At 46.9% G+C, this 2,027-nt stretch overlaps 2 protein-coding genes across 2 annotated transcripts in view; both read left to right on the top strand.

Annotated features, from left to right (window-relative positions):
* Nucleotides 1-35, top strand: part of TEOVI_000139100 (uncharacterized protein) — a gene marked incomplete at both ends in the record, with an annotated part of 477 nt that extends 442 nt beyond the window's left edge. The window contains one exon of the mRNA XM_067224624.1: nucleotides 3-35. Within this exon, the coding sequence (XP_067080725.1) occupies nucleotides 3-35 (33 nt within the window). The remainder of the gene's footprint in view (nucleotides 1-2) is intronic.
* A 299-nt stretch (nucleotides 36-334) lies between these two features.
* On the top strand, nucleotides 335-1,117 carry TEOVI_000139000 (beta-D-hydroxybutyrate dehydrogenase; the record flags this gene model as incomplete). Its single annotated transcript, XM_067224623.1, has 1 exon — nucleotides 335-1,117. One exon carries the CDS (start codon nucleotides 335-337, stop codon nucleotides 1,115-1,117), a length of 783 nt encoding a protein of 260 aa, XP_067080724.1.
* Between the last annotated feature and the right edge of the window lie 910 nt (nucleotides 1,118-2,027).

Below are 2,027 nucleotides of genomic sequence, written 5' to 3'. Positions count from 1 at the left end.
GGGGGGGGGTAACAATACCGAAGATTTTTGAATAAGAGAACATGTACGATGTCCCTCATGCCAACGAGCAAGGTGTCGGACGTCGGGTTGTGACTACGCCTGCAGGATGGAACCGATTGTTTTTTGTTTTTTCACCTACAGAAGAGCCAGTTGCTACGGTTGTTACGCTCAAATTCAGTGAAGATTTACTGCTACTGCTCGCTTTTTCTTTTTTCACTCCTGTTCCCCCTGACAATTGTGAAGAAGACCAGTGTAATTATCAGCACTCGATACAAAGTAAGGGAGTGAAAGTGGAGAATAAAACCTAACAAACCGACCACTGCAGGTGATTAAAATGTTATCAGGAAAGGTGGCGCTTGTTACTGGATCGACCAGTGGTATCGGGTTTGGAATTGCGAGGCAGCTGGCGGCAGCTGGTGCCGACATTCTCCTCAACGGAAAAGAATCTTCCCTGAGGGACGCGAGTTTGTTGGAAAACTTGGAAAAGTACGGACGACGTGTTCGCTACTTTGGTGCGGATAACAGGTGCAGACCGGCCCTCGAGGATATGGTGAAGTATGCAGAGGACGAGCTTGGCAAAGTGGATATTCTGGTTAATAACGCGGGGATACAGCATGTCGCATCCGTGACTACACTCCCAGCGGAGAAATGGAATGATGTCATCTCTATAAACCTTAGTGCATCTTTCCACACCATACAGCTTTGCCTACCGCGCATGCAACAACGGGGTTGGGGCCGGATAATCAACATTTCTTCCGTCCATGGCATAGTTGGTTCGGCTAATAAAGCGGCGTACTGCGCTGCCAAGCATGGGTTACTCGGTCTTACTAAAGCAGTTGCACTAGAGGTCGCGACAACAGGCGTCACTTGCAACGCCGTGTGCCCCGGCTATGTTCGCACACCTTTAGTTGAGGTGCAAGTGAAGGCCATCGCCGATGCAAAGTTTAATGGAGATATTGAAGCCGCGAAAGTTGAGCTTCTGCGGGAAAAGCAACCTTCAAAGAGCTTCATAACAGTTGAACAGGTTGGGGATGTTGTACTGTGGCTCGCGAATCCGTCTTCCAGTCAAATCAACGGCTCAAACATTACAGTGGACGGTGGCTGGACAGCACAGTAGGAATAAGGGCCAAAGATACTCCTCCCCCCCCCCCAAAGAAAAAGGTGGAGGACAACGTCTTTAATATGAGTGATACACTTTTCCTCTTAACATGGAGTCCACACGTGGTGTGGTTGTGACAACTTCAACCTCAAAGGAGGAAGAGGACGGTACTAGTGTGTGTCAACGAACAAAGACATCTTATAAGTGAGGGGAGAGGTTGAATTATTATTGACTCATTTTTATCCAAGTTCGTCGACTTTTTCCGTGGCTTTTCCTCCACATTCGCTTAAACAAATTGTTGTATATTGCGGGATTCGCGTATCAACCCCAACTCTCCACCTTCTTCGTGATTATGGCGGGTCGTTCAAGCGAGTGCCGTTCCCGCCATACTCTCGTCACAAGCGTGTAGTTTTTCCTGTGTGCGCTTCCACACCCCATCAAGAAACAATTGGAAGTCAACTTTAAAGCACAATGTGTTCTCAGTTGTGTTTACACATGTTTATGTGTTTGTGCGTGTGCGCGTGCGTGTTTGCGTAAGGGGGGTGTCGTTTGTGGGGAGATATGAAGCTGTGCTGTGACACCCGTGAAAGAAGGCGATGCAACTCTGTGCGGGAAATTTGTAGTGTGACCTTTTTTTTTCTTTTTGCGCATGTTCTCACGAAGATACACGCGCCCAAAACTGTTGTCATCCTGTTAGTCGCTATAAGTGTATATGCAGCCCCATGAGGGAGTGATTTTTTTTTGTTTCTTCGTTTTTGTTTTTCGTTTTTAGTGGACCACAGAGTATTCTATTCCAATCGCTGAGAGTTAAGCAAATATTTGAAGCGCGTATTGCGTGCCTCGTTTCGCTACCTCTCCTATGTTGGTGGTTGCTATTTTTTCCCCTTTGCTGTGGGATGAATATTTTTTGCTTGCTCTTTATCTTTTT

Source organism: Trypanosoma equiperdum (assembly GCF_001457755.1).
Source record: "Trypanosoma equiperdum strain OVI genome assembly, contig: ctg_355, whole genome shotgun sequence".
Taxonomy (NCBI): Eukaryota; Euglenozoa; class Kinetoplastea; order Trypanosomatida; family Trypanosomatidae; genus Trypanosoma; species Trypanosoma equiperdum.
This window is presented reverse-complemented; position numbering and strand designations above follow the sequence as displayed.